General features: G+C 41.4%; 1 protein-coding gene across 4 annotated transcripts in view; it reads right to left on the reverse strand.

The window, feature by feature from the left end:
- Window positions 1-19,896, reverse strand: part of gria4a (glutamate receptor, ionotropic, AMPA 4a) — a 105,510-nt gene that overhangs the window by 16,880 nt on the left and 68,734 nt on the right. For all 4 annotated transcript variants that reach the window (XM_034097322.2, XM_034097325.2, XM_034097324.2 and 1 more), the window contains exon 14: window positions 1,735-1,933. In XM_034097322.2, the coding sequence (XP_033953213.1) occupies window positions 1,735-1,933 (199 nt within the window). The remainder of the gene's footprint in view (window positions 1-1,734; window positions 1,934-19,896) is intronic.

The raw sequence follows: 19,896 nt of genomic DNA on the forward strand, positions 1-19,896 counted from the left end.
TACAACCCCCCCCCACCTCCGCATCCCCAAATACACACTCTAGCGCACACATCTTTACAAAGCATAACTGTAAATTGGTATACACGCACGCACGCACGCACGCACGCACGCGCACACACACACACACACACACACACACACACACACACACACAATTCTGAATATTCCTACAGAGCATGATTATGTGACAGAGCAGATCTGTTTTTGTACATGCGGTGACGCTGGTGTTTTGCCCGTGTCTTCATCAGCACTGTTTGAATGCGTGTGTTTCTATGTTTGAGTGTGTTTATGAGTTCTTTTGTAATTGAAATCCACATGGGTGCAGAGGTCAATGGGTGAAGCCACTACACGATTCATCTGGGCCGCTTCACTCTCCTCAGCTTTCATTTCCTGCTAACTATTTTACAGTGATATCTCATTGTTTGCATTATGATTATTATGATTGCTTTATTTGACAGAGTAAGGAAGTGATTCAATGCAGGGGTTGATAGACACAAAATGCCCCTTTGTATTTGTGTGAATCTTACTTCAAAATGTATGAATTAAAATCCCACGCTGCACCTCCAAAACCTAGTTTTATAGAACGCTTGAAAAGTTAAAGCCATGAATTTCAGCTAAGCGTCACTTCCAAAGTGTAAGCCTCTCTCAATTCAAGTTCAGGAGAAAGCCATTCATTCATTCTCCTCCTCCTCCCACCTGGACTATTGTAAATTGGTTTACACCGTCATTAGTCACTCGTCCTTGTCCCACCTACACACAGAGCAGATTTCTACTGTTTGGCTTTTGTCAGCTTCAAGAAATGAGCGACAGAACATCTCTCGCAGTTTCTTTCTCTTAGTGACTGCCCTTTCATTTCAGAAGTGCCTTCGAGATTGTTTGGCTTGTTTTTAAAGCTTTTAACATTCTACATGATCTAACCTCCTGTACCGCCACTGAACATTTCCCCCTTGTACCCTGTTTACATCCAATTTCTATGCTGTAAAGTGAGCAATATTGCAATAATGGATAGAGTGGGGGTGATGAATGATGCAAAGCACAGTGGTATGGCATTGTTCCCCTCCAAGGTACACAATGACATACATCAACACATTTATATAACAGTCATTTACAAATAAAAAAAGACCATAAGCAATGTGAAAATTGACATCCACTTCCCTAAAGGCACCCCGTGGAATTTACGCTCAATACTACGTACATTCAGTGTTTCTTACATCCACCCATGTGTGTGTCCTTGAGGTCTAGAGAATGCATTTGTTCATCAGGAAACCATTTATTTGAAAAATGAAACCAAAGATCCGTAAACCTGAATGGTTTACGGCTATGTTTGTCAGATTGCTGCCTTCTTCTTCTACACTAGGTATGTTAACACACTTCTTCCAGCAAATGTCAAGAAGTGGGATATTGAGAAACCAGTGGGACAGAGGAATGTTGAATCTTTGTGTGCTAATAGAAGCAAACACAACGGGAGAAACTCATAAATAATGTTGTCTTCTATGCCATGCAATACTGGTCAAACAGTATTTTTTGGTATCTCCTACAGTTTGGAACGGATAATTGTGTTTTTATTCTGTTATTAATCATGACAGGAATGGTATCCTTGAAACTGGAGTTGAAATCGGTTGTGCACACTGCTTTGGTTTTTAAAAAGGTTACATTATTATCTGCAAGACCAGCAGGTCATCTGATCCTGATGTCTCCTAAATATTGAAGTCAATGAGTGTGAGAAGTCCTTACCCTGAAAAACTCCTTAGTAGAACCTGAGTCCAGTGTCCCGTAGGCTATCTCGGTCTGTTTGGCCAAGTCCTCCGCGCTCTCTATGGGGGAGACCATCCTCTCCACTGTGAGGAAAGCAGCCAGGTTGGCTGTGTAAGAGGAAATGATGATGAGGGTGAAGAACCACCACACACCTCCAACAATACGCCCAGACAGCGACCTGGAGAGAAGAGAGACAAAGGCGACAAGGGAAGAGAACAAGTAAAAGGGGAGTTAGAATTTGATGAAAGCAGGAGAGATGAAAGGTTTTGGGAGATACATAAAAAGAGTAGAGGATGATAAAGCAAAAGATGAAGGTTGATGTTAAATGGGTGAAAGGAAAATTACAGAAACACAGAGGGGGAAACAGAGAAGGAAACATAATTAAGGTTATTTCCTGAGTCAGAGTTATGCAACACAACACGCTGTCATTTTACAAAGCATTTTTCAATACTCTGCATGACTGAAAATGACAGTACTGCCAAAGCAATTTTCTCTCAGCCCTCGAACCAATTCAGCACAAAGAATAACAAAGGCTACATTAAACAGATTGTAATCTGGGCAGCCCTTCATCTCTCTCATCCTCATTCTCTCTTCTCTTTCTCCATGTTTACTCTCTTTATCTACCAATTGTGAGCTAAAGCATCAGAGTAAGTGGCAATTCATTTTGTTTGCACAAACTTGTTTTCATCGAGTAAATGGGAAGAGAGCAAGCGAGAGTGAGAACAATAAACAAAATGAGAGAGATCTGGGATAAGGTAGCAACATGTTTTATTTTAATCATTGCAGTTAATGAAAGACCTTGAAGATCTAATGGGCGCACAAAGCTACATCAAATATCCACGCTTTAGAAAGAACGAGAGAGGAAGTGGATTGGGTTTCCTGGGGAAGTATACTGTGAACATATAACAATTCAGTTATTCTGTTATTCACAGAGAATAAAAGGAAACATGTTTCATAGCAATTCCTTTTCAGATCTTACCTTATCTTTGCAAGTAATTTCACTGAAAAAAACGAGCCAGTCTTGAACACAAAAGTGAATCTCATGAAACTTTGTAAGTTGATATTGAGTCATGTTACCAAACTGTTGCTTTTTCAAAAATCCAACAGCATTAATCATTTTGAGTCCAGTTTCTGGTCACCTGATCCAACATGTTCTCCTTAAGGGCCAAGAGCTGCTCTTTGCTCATCAGTGAGTCTCTTACGTTTGGCTGTTTTTGGTGTGTAGAGAGAATTGTTCTAGCTTTTTCGCTTTTAATGATGCTGAGAGCAGTGAGAGTGAACCAAAGCATTACAAATGTGAGCTGAAAAACAAAATAATGAGGTGAAAGATGACACAACGCTAGAGCTGAGGTAAAAAGCAGAATTAAGGAATAATTATTAAAAGGTTTACCTCTACAAGTGATCCCTTCCACATTCACAAACCATTAACAATTGCTTTCATTGAAATACACAAATATTGACTTTCATCCTCTTCAACAGCATTTTGGTGACAACTATACCCTCTTACGTGCATCACAAAAATAGGGCCCAGCATCGGACAGGAAGCAATTAGTTGATAGCACTGTGAGGTGAAAGCAGCGATAAATTAGATAGTGGACTGCGCTGGAGAGAGAGAAGAGGAGTGAGAGTCCTGAGGTGCATTGACGCCTGACTCGGCATAAATTGTCACCTTTTGGAGCAACTCCGCATTCTGCTGCTGTTCAAAAGCCAGCAAACCTCTTAATCCTCTCAAACACTCAAACACACACTCAGGCGCGCACACACACACACGCGGATATGAATTGATAGCATGTGTCCTTGAGGCATTGATCTGTTTACCTGAATTAATGAACCTGGCATACACTGTGATGGATTCTCCGAAAAAGAGCTGTAAGGTTTTGTTTTATACTTATTAGGAGACAGCAATTACTTTTTTTCTCCCAACCAGGTAAGACCTCACAGCAATCAAATAGACGGATATCCAATATTGCGAACCAACATACACTTGCACTAACAATACAAATCTTAGTGTCAACATTTGGAGTTACAAACTACGAACAATTATTCATCTTTTTGTTTGAGTTCAAATAGGATTTAGCTGGTATTAAGTAATGTTTTTTTTGTTGTTGTATGTATGTGTATGTATATGGTTTTTGAAGTTGTTTATATTTGTACAATTCATTGAAAATAATGTAAGGCATTATGGTCATGTGGATAAAGCCATTGGAATTCAAGAGAGAGAGAGATAGAGAGGGAGAGAGAAGATAGAAGAGAGAAGAGAGAGAGAAGAGAGAGAGAGAGAGAAGAGAGGGAGGGGATGGGGGCGATAACTGACCAATAGTGGGCGACAGCAGTGGAGTGTTTAGGGACAATCTCTATTTCTGTAGCCTGTTCTTTAGATACATTGAGTATTCCGGTAACACTTCACTTTAAATGACTCCTATTTAGCATTCATAAGCTAGTGTGTGGAGTATTCTGTCTACTTAAATGCACGTGTTATGAGGAAATGTGAAAATGAGCTCATTCTGAGTTGGCAGAGTGAGGTCACATTTTTAACTGGAGTTTGTTTGCAGCAAGACAAAGCTACTAAAAGTTGTTTTTATGTGTGAAGATAAATGTCTGTTGTCATCTCATAGAAATGAACTCATCAACATAAAACTGCTTATCTAGCTGTTTGAAGTTATTTGTTTGACAGATGAGTTTCCTGAGCGCCATAAATTCACCTGCAGCACATTAATGCATACGGAGCACTTTTATGTAAAAATTATTTAGCACAGCGACAACAAGATTAGACTCAAGGTTTCCTGAAATGTATCAGCCTCAACAGACACCGTCCTCTTATCTTGTAAACTTAAGTTCAGGTAAATGGTAAAACAGACGCTGATCAAATAAATCCCGGTGTAAACTAATCCATTAATGTTCCTATATCACATGATTAGGGGAGGCAATGTATACGGCTTTTATGAATTTGTAGTCCAAGAAAAATGATTCTTATGAAAGACAAACAGCCGACAGAGGAAATAATAAAAGGATTGGGTGAGGACATGATTAACTACATGACTCTTTCTATGTGTCGCACTAGAGTTATGTGTGTGTGTGTGTGTGTGTGTGTGTGTGCGCGCGCCTGTACAGAATGTGAATGAAAAAGGGAGAAGGAGGAGGTATTCACCAGTGTTTGGCCTTGGATTGAAGTTGGAAACATGTTTACCATCTGGAAAGGGACGGCACATGCTTGAATCAATCAGGCCGTGTGTGCACCTTGGTGTACGTGGGTGAGCTTGGAGAGTGACGTCCTTGGTTCTTGTGGCAGTGTGAATGTGTGTGTAGCCTGTGTGGTGCTGTCATTTGTGTTGGTATGCAACAGGCGAATCATTCTATAGCGGGTCATGTATCATCTATGATAGCCAACAGATTGCCTCCCCAATCCTCTGTGTGAAAGATTAATGGCAAGCTGTTCCTCTACCTCACTCACACACACACACACACACACACACACACACACACACACACACACACACACACACACACACACACACACACACACACACACACACACACACACACACACACACACACACACACACACACACACACACACACACACACACACACACACACACACACACACACACACACACACACACACACACACACACACACACACACACACACACACACACACACACACACACACACACACACACACACACACACACACACACACACACACACACACAGTTCTCAGTTATATTCTTTATTTTCATCAAATGTATCTGATTGTTGATCACCTTATTCTATTTTCACCAATACAATAGAGGGCCTCATTTATAAAGGTATATACGCTCAAAAAATGGGGTACGCCAGTTTCTACGCAATGTTTGCGATTTATAAAATACTATCTTGACGGGAAACGTGCGGTCCTCCACGCAAACTCTAACCCATGCGTACGCACTAAGCACAAAAACGGGAGAGACGAGAAACTGCGACACCGCGTTGGCAGAAGGAAGAATGGAGAGAAATATGTGGAAATAATACCATAAACAAAATGTTACCTCTCATTTATGAAGAATTCATTTTCAAACATTGATTAAAGCCAATCTTAAAATGATTAAACAAACGCCTGTTTGCGATTCCTCAGTGCACACAAACACATAACTTGGAGAAATAAATAAATACGGATATTATTTAAAACCACCTCGAATATGTGTTAATGTTATGAAATGTTTTCTCATAAATGATGCGGTAAGCAGGAGGACAGAATTACGTCTAAACTGACGCCGTTTTGCATTTCTATAGGTTGTAGATACGAGCATGGTTTTATACTATCATGTTTATTCGTGTGTTATGCCGTTTGCTAAGACTTGATAAGTCGCTCGTAAAACACAGGAGGTATGGAAACTAAGAACACCATATGTGGTAAATTGTACAGCTAATATAACACAACACATTGGTTGTATTTCCTCTAACTGGTGGATAGAGAGTTGCTGCGGGGAGGGGGGGGGGGGTTGAGATACACAGGCTGCAGTGGAGACGCAGCTGATCGACAGCTGGAACACAAACCACCAAATACAAAAACATAATTCAGATCCAGTCGTCATGACTCCACTCCGGAGGGATTCCCCGATCATTTCTTACAGTCTCTCATCAAGGGGGGGGTCTCCTGTCCCCGGTACAAACACACTGCCTGAGGAAGGCTATGTGTATTTATTTTGTCATTAACCTTTTTCGGGCCATTTATTTATTTATATTGGTGACGATCCGACCTCCATGCTGCTACTCTGGTTCAAACTGCATCCACCAAACAATATGATTTATCTCGACCTCCCCAAAATAACCAAAATCTGACACGGTATGAGATGTATTTGTTAGCTGTTCTGTCGTCATTTCCTGCGATCTTCTTCATAAAGTCAGTCAAAATGAATGGGCGTGTCTTTGACTATTTATAGGCAAATATGGGCGTTACATGTAGCCCGCAAAAGCTTCAGCGCATTTCGAGTCGATTGTGATTTATAAAGGGAAACCGGCGTAGGAAGTGCTGTACGCACTTTCCTCGCCGGTACGCAATGTTTGGTGAATCGGAAAATGTCGGAACATTTCTGTACCTATTATTTGGATTTCTACTACGTAAGCAACCTTCCCACGTGAATCCTACGCACGGCGTTATAAATGAGGCCCCTGGTCTAATGTGGTCAGGATGCGAAAAAAGCACTGAAATCTCCCTTGTTTGTATTTTCACAAATAGAATTAAGGTTTCACAGATCTGAAACTGTGTTATAAAGAATCTTTAGACCCTCTGGGATAATACAGTCCAAATAAATCGGCTATGCAGCGATTTAAGAGGTTCAAACACGGAGGATTGTTCGCTCAGCGCTGTAAATTAAATGTCCCTTAACTTTCCAGGACATGCCAGGGCCCTGCCTGCCAGTAGCTTTGCCGATATCTGTGTTGATAGGTAATAGATTAAGAGCGGTAAATCATCTTAGATACAGGAAGCGCTCAAACGTTTGTGTGAGTTTATCTAATTTAGCAGTGATTCCATGTCAGCCACAGCTTGTTACAAAAAACATGACTGATAGTGTATCTAACAAACTTAAACTAGCTTTATTAAATGTCAGGTCTTTGGCAGGAAAAACATTTTTAATCAATGATTTTATCACTGAGCACAATCTTGATTTTATGTTTTTAACAGAAACTTGGATTGAACAAAATAACAGTGCAGCTGTTCTTATCGAATCAACCCCTCCCAACTTTAGTTTTATGAGTCAGGAAAGAATGCATAAGAAAGGGGGTGGAGTTGCTATTCTGTTCAATGATTCCCTTCAATGCAGGAAGACATCGTATGGAAACTTTGATTCTTTTGAATATGTGGCCCTTCAGCTGAAATGCTCCTCTCGAGCTCTGTTCCTAAATATCTATAGACCACCCAAATACTGTGCAAGCTTTTTTGATGACTTTACTGAACTGCTGTCTATAGTATGTATTGACTTTGACCGTCTAGTCATTGTTGGTGATTTTAACATCCATGTTGACAACCCCCAGGACAGAGGGGCTAAAGAACTGTTTTGTGTTCTTGATAGCTATGGACTGACTCAGCATGTGACGGAGCCCACGCACAATAAGGGGCACACTCTGGACTTAATTATCTCAAAGGGTCTGAATATCTCTAAGGTTGTGGTGACTGATGTTGCGCTCTCTGACCATTCCTGTGTTTTCTTTGAGAGCTCTATTTCTGTTCACACAAGTGTTCAAAAAGAGGTAACCACAAAGCAATATTTAACTGAAAATACTAGGGAAATGTTTACTCAGAATTTTTCTTCCACACTTGCCCCTGCTAACATCTCAGTAGATGAGCTAGTAGATCATTTTAATTCAAAAATTAAAAATGTTATAGATGCCATTGCTCCAATTAAGGTAAAGGAAGTGACTGGGAAGAAAATATCTCCATGGAGAAAGGCCATGACCGTTAAAACAGAAAAAAGAGAATGTCGAAAAGCTGAACGCAGGTGGCGAAAAACAAATCTCCAGGTTCACTTTGAAATTTATAAAGAGAGACTTGGCCTTTATAATTTGGAATTGAAAAACGCACGACAATCATTCTTCTCTGACATCATTACCAAAAACAAAAACAACGCACGTGCCTTGTTTGCTACCGTCGACAGACTAACTAACCCCCCAGTGTCAGTAGCCTCTGAATTTCTAACCACCAGGGCGTGCAATGATTTTGCCTCCTTTTTCACTGACAAAATTCAGAAAATCAGACAAGCAGTCAGTGCCTCTGCATCAGGAACAGAAAATGTGCTGTCTCTGTGTCCACTTAACATCAATTCAGACATCATGACACAATTCCATCAGATTAATGATAAAAACCTAGAGGACATTATACAACTTCTGAAGTCCTCCTCCTGCTGCCTTGATATTATTCCAACAGGATTTTTCAAAGATGTTTTGCCTTGCATGGCCTCAGAACTACTTCATATAGTAAACAAATCTCTTCACTCAGGTATTTTTCCACAGGCCCTGAAAACTGCAGTCATTAAACCGCTCTTAAAAAAGAATAATCTAGATGCTTCAGTAATGAACAATTACAGGCCCATATCAAACCTGCCATTTCTAGGTAAGATCATTGAAAAAGTTGTTTTTCAACAGTTGAGTAATTTCTTGCATTTAAATAACTGTTTCGATGTGTTCCAGTCAGGCTTTCGTCCAAACCACAGCACTGAGACTGCTCTTGTAAAGGTCTTCAATGACATCCACTTAAACACAGACAGTGGCAGAACTTCAGTGTTAGTATTATTAGATCTCAGTGCTGCGTTTGACACTGTTGACCACAGCATATTACTAGACCGACTGGAAAACTGGGTGGGACTTTCGGAAACAGTTCTAAATTGGTTTAAATCCTACTTAAAGGATAGAAACAACTTTGTTTCTATAGGTAAATACACATCTGAGTTGACAAATATGACATGTGGGGTTCCTCAAGGCTCCATCTTGGGGCCTCTTCTCTTTAACATCTACATGCTACCACTGGCTCAGATAATGAAGAACAACAAAATAAGTTACCATAGCTATGCAGATGACACACAAATTTACGTAACAATTTCACCAGGAGACTATGCTCCAAATCAAACACTGAGTAAGTGCATTGAACAAATCAATGACTGGATGTGTCAGAACTTTCTCCAATTAAACAAAGATAAAACTGAGGTAATGGTCTTTGGAGCCAAGGCAGAACGTTTAAAGGTTAGCGCTGAGCTTCAGTCTGCAATGTTCAAACCAACAGATAAAGCCAGGAATCTAGGTGTAGTCATGGACTCTGACCTGAGTTTCAACAGTCACATTAAAACAGTTACTAAATCAGCCTACTATCACCTAAAGAATATATCTAGGATTAAAAGACTAATGTCACAGCAGGATTTGGAAAAACTTGTCCATGCCTTTATCTTCAGTAGACTCGACTACTGCAATGGTGTCTTCACAGGTCTCACTAAAAAATCTATTAGAAAGCTGCAGCTGATTCAGAACGCCGCTGCTCGAGTCCTCACTAACACTAAGAAAGTGGACCACATCACTCCTGTTCTGAAGTCTTTACACTGGCTTCCTGTGTGTCAAAGAATAGATTTCAAAATATTGATGCTGGTTTATAAAGCACTGAATGGTTTAGGCCCAAAATACATTACTGACCTCCTGCTAAACTATGAACCATCCAGATCTCTCAGGTCTTCAGGGACTGGTCAGCTTTCTGTCCCCAGAGTCAGAACTAAACATGGTAAAGCAGCGTTCAGTTATTATGCTCCAAATATCTGGAACAAACTCCCAGACACCTGCAGGTCCGCTGCAACTCTTACTACTTTTAAATCCAGGCTGAAGACTTTTATTTTTGTCGCTGCTTTTAATTGAACTTTTCATATCTTAAACTGCACTGTAACTTTTACTGTACTTTTTCTAAACGTAATTAAACTCCATGACATTTATGAGAGGGACTGCTCGAAAGCAGAGATATTTGGAATATCTGGCATCGACGGATGAAAAATAGTGTTTTGGTAACACGGAGTGTTTTGGTAACACTTTAAAGACTTTGTTATGGAAGCAAAGCAGGGGAGGGGGTGTGTACAGCCTCCTGAGGGTCCGATTGTGGATGTCATGCGAGCAAAATATGGTGAAGAAAGTCTGTCTAAATTAAATCATATTTTAGACTGCACTGTAACTTTTATCCATGTATTTTTCCTTAATGTTTATTTTATTAGCTTTTCTTTTTTAATGCTTAATGTCTTTCATTTCTTTTTTGTAAAGCACTTTGAATTACCCTGCGTCGAAAAGTGCTATACAAATAAACTTGCCTTGCCTTGCCTTGCCTTGCCTAAATTAAATGTCCCTTAACTTTCCCCTTAACTGCCGAATCGGATGCTCTGAATCGGAAGCCAACTTCAGCGTCGTAGTTTTTGTGTTGTTCTGTGGCACCCTAAGAGAAAAGACAACTCCCCACATGTAGCTACATTAGTTAGGTGCTTCAGGTGATTGGCATTGCTGTTATTCGATGTGGACAATGCTTTCTGTCCTGCACACATTTTACATCTGACCGTAATGTTTTTTGCGTCCTTTATCCCCACACATTGAAAATAGTGGTTATATCTCTATAAGTTGTAAATGCGCTGCTGCTCTCGCTGATACTTGCATCTGCCATAGTGTGTGTGTGTGTGTGTGTGTGTGTGTGTGTGTGTGTGTGTGTGTGTGTGTGTGTGTGTGTGTGTGTGTGTGTGTGTGTGTGTGTGCTGGTGGTGGTGGTGGTGGACGTTGCCGTGTATGTGTGTGTGTTAGCAAGTGTTTGTGTGTCTGTGTATTTTCCCCATAAGGCAAGACCCGCCCAACTCTGTCTCTGATGGGCTTACCCTGAAATGTTACCCCGCGTTAACCAATCATCACTCCTCTCTGGTCACTTTCACTTTTCCATGGTACTGTGAGAGGACATCGCTGTATTCGCCTGTAAGTTACATCCGCAGGGAGATTCGGTTCAGTTGGATCACATAATGTAACGCACACATTTAAATCACAGTAACTATAACGGCGTTATTGAATGGGAATAGGTAACTAGTAACGTTATTAGTAACCGCAAAAGGTAGTTGCGTTACAGTAACGCGTTAGTTTGTAACGCGTTAGTTTGTAACGCGTTAGTTCCAACACTGCACATGACACTCACAAACACACAATGACACACATACACTCAGAGTCAGAAGCCCTAACACAGAAGCAGACACACACACACGCACACGCACGCACACACACACACACACACACACACACACACACACACACACACACACACACACACACACACACACACACACACACACACACACACACACACACACACACACACACACACACACACACACACACACACACACACACACACACACACACAAAAGACAGCTGTCATTTCAGATGTTTATTGACAGAGACAGATCCGATCCCTGAGAGATGTTCACTGGCGATCAGCTCGCATCTCTCCTTCTCCTGCACTGACTCTGGGTCTTCCTCAATGCACATCCTGTCACTATGTTCTGCAATTTATTCATTTCCACTTTTGAATATCTCCAGTCTCATCACCTGACTGTCCATCACTTTGTTGCCACCCTTTTCCGAGCTGACAGGTCCAATCACAGCCATTACAAAGGCAAGGCAAGGCATGTTTATTTATATAGCACCTTTCAGCACCATGCAATTCAAGGTGCTTTACAAAAATGAAAGACATTCAGACAAAGGCATTTAAAAACAGTAAAAGATAATAAAAGAAACATTAAAAGAAAAACAAAAAATGAAAGAATTAAGAAAATGGCATTTAAAATCAGTCATTAAAAAGAAAAGCTAATAAAATAAACATTAAAAGATAAAAGTCACAGTGCAGTCTAAGATATGAATAACATTTCCATCCCGATTGTTAATTTAGATTGTTTTCACCATGTTATGCTCGCATGACATCCACAATCGGACCCTCAGGAGGGTGTACTAGCCCCCTACTCTGCTTTGCATTCCATAACAAAGTCTTTAAGTGTTACCTGAACACCCCGTGTTATCAAAACACTATTTTTCACCCGTCGGTGATGTGATACTTGTTCCTCAGTACAAATCACCCAAAAACTGATCGTAAACCCTGGCTACGACGGATATCCCAAATATCCTACTTTCGAGCAGTCCCTCTCATAAATGTCATGGAGTTTAATTACGTTTAAATTTAAAACATTAAAAGAAAAAATACATGGATAAAAGTTACAGTTCAGTCCAAGATATGAATAGTTCAATTAAAAGCAGCGACAAAAAGAAAAGTCTTCAGCCTGGATTTCAAAGTAGTCAGAGTTGCAGCGGACCTGCAGGTTTCTCGGAGTTTGTTCCAGATATTTAGAGCATATTAACTGAACGCTGCTTTACCATGTTTAGTTCTGACTCTGGAGACATAAAGCTGACCAGTCCCTGAAGACCTGAGAGATCTGGATGGTTCATAATTTAGCAGGAGGTCAGAAATGTAATTTGGGCCTAAACCATTCAGTGCTTTATAAACCAGCAGCAGTATTTTGAAATCTATTCTTTGACACACAGGAAGCCAGTGTAAAGACTTCAGAACAGGAGTGATGTGATCCACTTTCTTAGTGTTAGTGAGGACTCGAGCAGGGGCGTTCTGAATCAGCTGCAGCTTCCTAATAGATTTTTTAGTGAGACCTGTGAAGACACCATTGCAGTAGTCGAGTCTACTGAAGATAAAAGCATGGACAAGTTTTTCCAAATCCTGCTGTGACATTAGTCTTTTAATCCTAGATATATTCTTTAGGTGATAGTAGGCTGATTTAGTAATTGTTTTAATGTGACTGTTGAAACTCAGGTCAGAGTCCATGACTACACCTAGATTTCTGACTTTATCTGTTGTTTTGAACATTGCAGGCTGAAGCTCAGCGCTAACTTTTATACGTTCTGACTTTGCTCCAAAAACCATTACCTCATTTTTATCTTTGTTTAATTGGAGAAAGTTCTGACACATCCAGTCATTGATTTGTTCAATGCACTTACTCAGTGTTTGAATTGGAGCATCGTCTCCTGGTGAAATTGTTACGTAGATTTGTGTGTCATCTGCATATCTTTGGTAACTTATTTAGTTGTTTTTCATTATCTGAGCCAGTGGTAGCATGTAGATGTTAAAGAGAAGAGGCCCCAAGATGGAGCCTTGAGGAACCCCACATATTTGTCAACTCAGATGTGTATGTACCTATAGAAACAAAGTTGTTTCTGTCCTTTAGGTAGGATTCAAACCAATTTAGAACTGTTTCCGAAAGTCCCACCCAGTTTTCCAGTCGGTCTAGTAATATGCTGTGGTCAACAGTGTCAAACGCAGCACTGAGATCTAATAATACTAACACTGAAGTTCTGCCACTGTCTGTGTTTAAGTGGATGTCATTAAAGACCTTTACAAGAGCAGTCTCAGTGCTGTGGTTTGGACGAAAGCCTGACTGGAACACATCGAAACAGTTATTTAAATGCAAGAAATTACTCAACTGTTGAAAAACAACTTTTTCAATGATTTTACCTAGAAATGGGAGGTTTGATATGGGCCTGTAATTGTTCATTACTGAAGCATCTAGATTATTCTTTTTTAAGAGCGGTTTAATGACTGCAGTTTTCAGGGCCTGTGAAAAAATACCTGAGTGAAGAGATTTGTCTACTATATGAAGTAGATCTGAGGCCATGCAAGGCAAAACATCTCAAACCCAAAAGAGATGACAGGTGTGCGTGGTGCAAATGCCATCTCAAGGTCACACTAACGATGCGTGTGAGTGTGTGAATGCATCCATGTCTGCTGCCAGCCATTACCTTCTGTTTGATGGGAAAGGTGAAGAAAAAAAACTGAGTGCTAAAGCCAGAGCATGTATGAGTCTCATATACAAAAAAAAGCGTTTTCTTTCCTATGCATGCTGACCACCACTTAGAAGTTTCATTAACTAATGTGATGATAAGACAACAAAGAGTCCAACACAGGAAATACATTTGAGCTAACAAGAGGAGATAGTCTGTGGGAATGAAGGGAACAAGTGCAAATGGTAGTTGGATCAGGAAAGAAAGGAGGAAGTGGGAGAGTTGAATAGGAGTGTGTGTTACTGTGTCTCCCAGACTGCAGAGATGACTGCAGCGGCAGAGGGACCCACACTGAATACCAATGGGCCAACTATGGCAGCTCAATACACAATTCACAACCTTCACAGTCTTTCTCTCACACACACACACACACACATACCCATTGGGGCTAAGCAGCACATAACACTTAAGGGTACACATAGCATCTCCTTCTCCACACGGCTAAGCTGCCAATAATAGCTGAAACAGAGCAATATTTGGCAATTTGTTTGGCTTTTCTCTTTGACATTCCAGCAATTCTCAGACCAATCATGGTGCATTTATATACATGGCCAAGACTTCAGAATATGAGTATGCTATATCTACACTTGTACCCAAAGCTGGTTATCACATCGAGCAGTGGTTGGTATTTGATATACTTGTTCTGGAAAGTCTGGTCCATGTACAGATCAAAGGCACAGCCTACTTCTAATATTAGCACCTCCCTATGGTTGGTGTCAACAAAAACAACATCAGGTGTATTTGGGATGTTAGCAAAGACATCATTGGTAAAGCCAAACCATTCTGGTAACACTCTAGCGTGCTTGTACATTGCTGCGCTAGATGGTAAGATGTTTTGTACCGCATCAGACACAATGTCCACAATACGGTCATGACGGGCTATGTACAGGCGTTTGTATGCATTACATACATTTGTTATGTGTGCAATGGATTCTAGGTGTTGTTGTGAATCCTGATGGTTTAAACAGAATGGAGTGTGAATGCGAGGGTACCAGGTGGACAGATTGTACTTAGTAGGTAATACCTGCAGTCTTGCTTTGATGGTAAATGTCAGAACATCCTCACCAACAGCGGCATTCTTAAATACTGAGTGTGAGACTGAGTGGTCAGCAAACCCCAAACAGGCTAGCTTTCCCTGTAGTCTGAGTCCACATCAGTGCTGCCTACACACACACACACACACACACACACACACACACACACACACACACACACACACACACACACACACACACACACACACACACACACACACACACACACACACACACACACACACACACACACACACACACACACACACACACACACACACACACACACACACACACACACACACACACACACACACACACACACACACACACACACACACACACACACACACACACACACACACACACACACACACACACACACACACACACACACACACACACACACACACACACAATTTGACTCTATACTCTCTCAGATAGAGCACAGTTAATCGCAGAGCAGGCTGACTGTAAAGCATCCATACAGTATGTATACACACAAAAGATAGAAAAGGCAATCAACCTTCGATAAAAAACGTCTTCCTGAGCCTCCTTCCCTTTACTCCCAGCTGCACAGTAAATGTCAACCTCAATCCGCTGATCCCTGCTGACCAGCAATACAGTGGCAGCATGGATAACATGGATAACTCCATGAATGAGCATCCTATTGTCGGGGCAGACGTATGGAAGATGGAAAAAGGAAAAGATCTGAAGAAAAATATTGTTTAGCAAAGAAATAGTTTGGCGTTATGGTCACATTCTATGAGAGGAGTTCTGTAAAGTCAATACAGACTCAAAACGTATTAGCTTCACAACCCAACAAACTGTCCTACTTTTTACACCATTTAAATCTTAAAAATGGCCACCTTATATCGTGCTTTAAAAGCATTTCCTTGATCATTGAAGCATACAGAAACTAAAGCACATTTCTGTGTAAAATTACATCTGCCGTATTGTTCTAAATCAACACAGCACACAGAAGAGTGTAACATCTCTGTAATTGAGACCCTGTGGATTTGATCTGTTCGTGAAACTCTGGCTGAGTCTAATGTTTCAAATTCCTTTATATATTCTCCTTTATGAGTAATTGGCTCGCAGTGTTTGTATAAATTGTTATGCAGCTCATACAGGGGCACAGAGTGAATAAGTGAGCATGTCATGCTATATTCTTAATATAGTAATGAAAGTCAATGTTGGATATTTCTGTTGGAAGGGAATTTGCATGCAGGAAGGTTTCTCTTGTTGAAGCTTTATCCCCTTTCTGCTGTGAGTCATGACTGATGTTAGCCTATGACTTTGTCTGCCTGCAAAGGTGAATAAGAGAATGGGAGATTAAAGGAAATGTGAAGAGATAGAAAAATGATATTACATGATAATATGCATGGCACGTCTCCTTTCTGTAAGGACATGATGTCTCTGCAGAGCACGGCGTCACAGTGAAGGCTCGTTCATCACATGGGGCGAAGCCTGCGAGCTAGTTCAGGCAGTCAACTCGAGCACCGATGATACATTAACACGTGACGCACCTCGTCCCTCTTACAACCAACCACACACATTCTCCTAAACATGCCGCTCTATTTAAGCTGCCAGGTCTTCCTGCCTCTGCCTCGCTTATGCTGCTGCTGCCACTGCCGTGTTCACTTGCTATTGCTATGGTCATGTTCCTGCTGCTGTGTTTCATGTTGCTGCTGCTTGCTTGCCTGCCCCACCACCACCTCAGCTTCCACCCCAGCTTCCACCTGTAGGCTCGGGGGATAGTTATCTAATCATCACTCACTGTTCTTCTGTGGAGTGATGAGGCCCAAGCCCATTTAACGCCAAACTCAAATGATATGCTGCTTCTATTAAACATATTAAGAAACACGTGAGTTGTCTGACTGAAATGGTTTTATGGTAGAAAGCCTGGCCTGCAGTTTTCTATCATTCACATCTAATGAACGAGTTAATCTCACTCTTTTGTCACAATGCCTTTATATTTTTCTAAATTGTCATCATGACTTTGTCACTGTATTCAACTAAGATCACATGGAAGGGTTATATGTGTTAAAGTACCTGTTTGATGCATATAAATCAGTCAAATGTCTCCACTCCCTGCTGTATGAACTTAAGCCCACGCGTCGAGAGATTAAGTAGTAACGCACTATAATCATCAGCTAAAGGTGAATGCAGCTGATGATGATGCTGCTGCAGTGACGCTCACTGTGAGCGGCGTAGCAGGACTAGCTTAAGCAGAACAAAAGAGTGAGCCGAGCATGACAGATTACATCGAGTGTTGCAAAGAGAGGTGTGTGTAGAAGCGTGACTCAAATGCAGTGAAACCTCCCTCGGCTCTAATGTTATGTTGACATTTACCTTTAGGAAACACTGAGAAGACGCTTCGGTCCTGTATGTTAATCTTGATACTTTTTTGATTGTCTAACATCTCCCTCCCCCACACACCCTTTCTGCATCCAACACCATTTGCAACATTTAAAACGGACAATCCAGCTTCAAAAGAAACATTTGCATCATGCCTAACTATATGATTCATTAACATGTCATCACCTTTTAAGTAAATATAGCAGGCTTATTAGCCAACAGTTGCACATAAACATCGAGCAATCACGATGTTACACTTGTTTGTGGCAGACTTAGAAATGTATGTCCAATTGTGTTGTAAGTTGTACGCCGGACAGCAACACAATGGTCTGAAACCCAGAAAGAAACCCAAGAGCTGCAGACACAGGTGATCATTCTCTGCAGGTTCATTAATACAACCAACATTTTCTGTTGTCACATTTTTCTCACATTGTCATTATAAATGTTGTTTTAATAGCAATGTAGCCGTAGCTACAAGGCTTTTTGGAAACAGCATGTCACAAAATAATGACCTCGGACTGACGCGCAGAGTTTTAATGAATGTGCGGGTTAGAGTCGCTGCAGGGCCAATGTTCCTTTTTCATGTTCTGCTACTAGCATTGCCATGTGATGTTCTTTCCTTGCTTTCACCCCCTGCTAGTCCCCCGCCCTAATCGAGGAACCGGTTTTCTGGACGTATCAAGACGTTGCATACCCTGTTCAAAATGTACAGCGGGTCTCCATCAAAAAGTGTCCTGATCCTCATAGGAGCAGAGCCACACCAATACACACAGCTGTAGCACTTCTTGTTGCATTATGGTTAATGTCATGGCATTGTGCTTCATGCATAGCAACTCCTTATTATATGAGCTGCTTTATGCCTGTTCTGTATATACGTATGACTGATTGACCTGAATGTTTTGTGTATTATCTCGATGCCCAAGACAAATTTCTCCTAAGGGAGACAATAAATCTCTATCTTATCTTTTATGAGAAAGATTCAAAGGTGCTTTAAAACCTTCAAGAAACTATGAAAAAAAGTACACAAGTGACATGTTTGTCATTCTACGAGTATGATCAGGCATGTAGTGCTGCAGTAATCTTGCCCTATAGAGGGACTGTGCTGTATTGGAAGTGACAGGGTCGGGTGGTTTGTATGACGAACAGTGGCCTCATGTTAAGTATCACATTATCGCTATGACAGCTGCAGCTTATGCACACACATCTATAACAAGTCCTGCAAGTGATGGAGAGGTCTGCATGTGTGTGTAAGCAATGTCAGAATGAGAAGAGATGTGTATGCATTTGCACATCCTGTGTGTCTCGGTGTGTGTGCTTGCAGCTGGTGAGTGTTTTCCATTTTGTGTGTTGGGGCTAGAATTGGCCTGTCAGTCACAGTATAGAGGGGAGGAGTGGGAGACGACAGGTGTCGGGGAGCGGGGGAGGAAGGAAAAGAGAGAGCATGAAAGAGATGGATGAAAGAGTGAAGGAGAAGGGCAGAATAGCAAAAGAGGAGGAGGAAGAAAGTGAAGTTCGGGAAACAATGTAGAACTTTTGTGCTAGATGTTAATTGCCAGTTGTATCGCAGTAGAAGTGATTGAGGCTGCGGCCCCACGAGGACGAATTCGGTCGTTTGCGTTACTGTTTAGTGTCATATAGACCGTTCGGCCACACGAGGACGACCGAATACGGCACTAAACGACTGAGGAAACGACAACGGGTCCCAAGGTGGATAGAAATGCATACGCCACTCTCTGGGGGGTCAAACAGCTCCGTGTGTGCGCCCTATACGGACATTTTCAGATCACTGATAGTGATTGCGCAATAGCCCCGCCTCTCCCCACCTCTTCTGCTCACCTCCGCTTACCCCGCGCCAGTGCTGAAGTGTTTCGCCACCAACAACAACAACAATGGCGGATCGCAGAGTTGCTATCGTGCTCCGGACGCTATTGACCATGCTACAGTTGTTTGTGCAACATCTACAGCAATAATGATGAGGCAATAGCCCCGCCTCTCCCCACCTCTGCTGCTCACCCCCACGTCAAAGTAAACTGCACCCTGAATTCAGATTATTTATCTTTCTCTCGCGAGTGAAGTCTAATCTGACAGGACGGAGACACGCAGCTCTGCTCACCTGCAGCTCCACCCTCTGCAGCAAAACACACACTTCAAGTCAGATCATCACCCTTAGCTATTTTAATTACCTCTCAAACTCCCTAAACTAGTTAGAAATATGTTTATTTTTACAGTCGGCCGGGTCACTGATTACTGGATGAGCTGCTGCATGAGACAGACACTGACGCTGTCCGAAGAGAGGGAGGGAAAAGAGAGGCTCCGTGTATTTTATCATTATATTATATAGAGTCGTTATTCATTTGTTTTAAAGCTCAAT

Source organism: Pseudochaenichthys georgianus, chromosome 13 (genome assembly GCF_902827115.2).
Source record: "Pseudochaenichthys georgianus chromosome 13, fPseGeo1.2, whole genome shotgun sequence".
NCBI lineage: Eukaryota > Metazoa > Chordata > Actinopteri > Perciformes > Channichthyidae > Pseudochaenichthys > Pseudochaenichthys georgianus.